Source organism: Octopus bimaculoides, chromosome 11 (assembly GCF_001194135.2).
Source record: "Octopus bimaculoides isolate UCB-OBI-ISO-001 chromosome 11, ASM119413v2, whole genome shotgun sequence".
Taxonomy (NCBI): Eukaryota; Metazoa; Mollusca; class Cephalopoda; order Octopoda; family Octopodidae; genus Octopus; species Octopus bimaculoides.
In genome coordinates this window covers 53,923,046-53,924,088 of record NC_068991.1, presented here as the reverse complement: position 1 = coordinate 53,924,088, position 1,043 = coordinate 53,923,046, and the positions used below count along the sequence as shown (strand labels likewise).

At 39.3% G+C, this 1,043-nt stretch overlaps 1 protein-coding gene across 1 annotated transcript in view; it reads right to left on the bottom strand.

The window, feature by feature from the left end:
* Positions 1–1,043, bottom strand: part of LOC106869862 (sodium/potassium/calcium exchanger 4) — a 186,659-nt gene that overhangs the window by 56,788 nt on the left and 128,828 nt on the right. The window contains exon 4 of the mRNA XM_014915782.2: positions 1–124. Coding sequence (XP_014771268.1) covers positions 1–124 — 124 coding nt within the window. The remainder of the gene's footprint in view (positions 125–1,043) is intronic.

The following is a 1,043-nucleotide window of genomic DNA, read 5'->3' as shown; positions in this document are numbered from 1 at the left end:
AAATATTCATCGCATACGATTGATAATGCATAAAACATATATAAACCCAAAATAAAATGCAAAACCATAGCACCATGATATCGCTGTTCATTTGTGAATAAGTCCGGTGGAAATTCTTTATAGGCTAAAAACAGAGAAGGAAAATAGCTTTGTTTTAAAATTCAGCATAAAATTTTACATCTATAATTATATTTATGCATAAAAGATTGTTTGTTATTAAGATTGAAAAGCAGTTAAAGTGAACAACAGTGGTCCTTGTAAATTTCTGCATTAATTCTTCTTTTTTTTTTTTGTTGGATAGTTCAGATGTAGGAACATGCACTGCTGCATTCACCATTTGTTGGTATATTCCTGGGTCCTCCCGAGTGACCCGTTGAAAAGAGTCCCAGTAAGCACCCACCTCCGCAAGACACCTCCTCATCTACCATGACCATGTGGTCGACCAACACAAGCCATCAACCCAACAAGGTGCTTGGTGAAGGGAACACGGTAAGCAGGGTCTAACTCGGTAAATCGAGCAACATGGCCAAACAGTCTGAGCTGGCGCTCCCAAATCATGCAAGTAACAAGATGTACCCTAGATTCTGAGTAGAGTTGGATAGTAAGAATAAATTCTTGGTTTGGTTCCTTGATTTTGGTTAGATAACAACTGTTTTAAAATAATGGGGGTTCAGTAAAATAAAGCGATAATCATGTTCTATGGACGCGAATGTTTCTTGAGGCCTGTTTTGCTTCGTGCCACAAAACTACAATGATAGGTAAAGTTTCCATTTAGAGGAGTAGCGTTTTGTCAGAGTGCCTTCATGCTTGCAGTAAGTTGGTTCCGATGCTGGAACCGACTTTGCTCAAATTTTTGAACTGAGGAGAAGCAGGACTGGTGCCAGGTCCTGCGTTCTGATGCTTTGTTTTCCAAGGAAGAAAAGGGAATGTTGCATCACTTCAGATTGTCTTTTAGTTTGCCTTTGAAGCGCAAGAGTGGCCTTCCAACTGACCTTCCTGTTCCTGTTGGGAATTGGCCACAGAGAGTATATATATATATATAT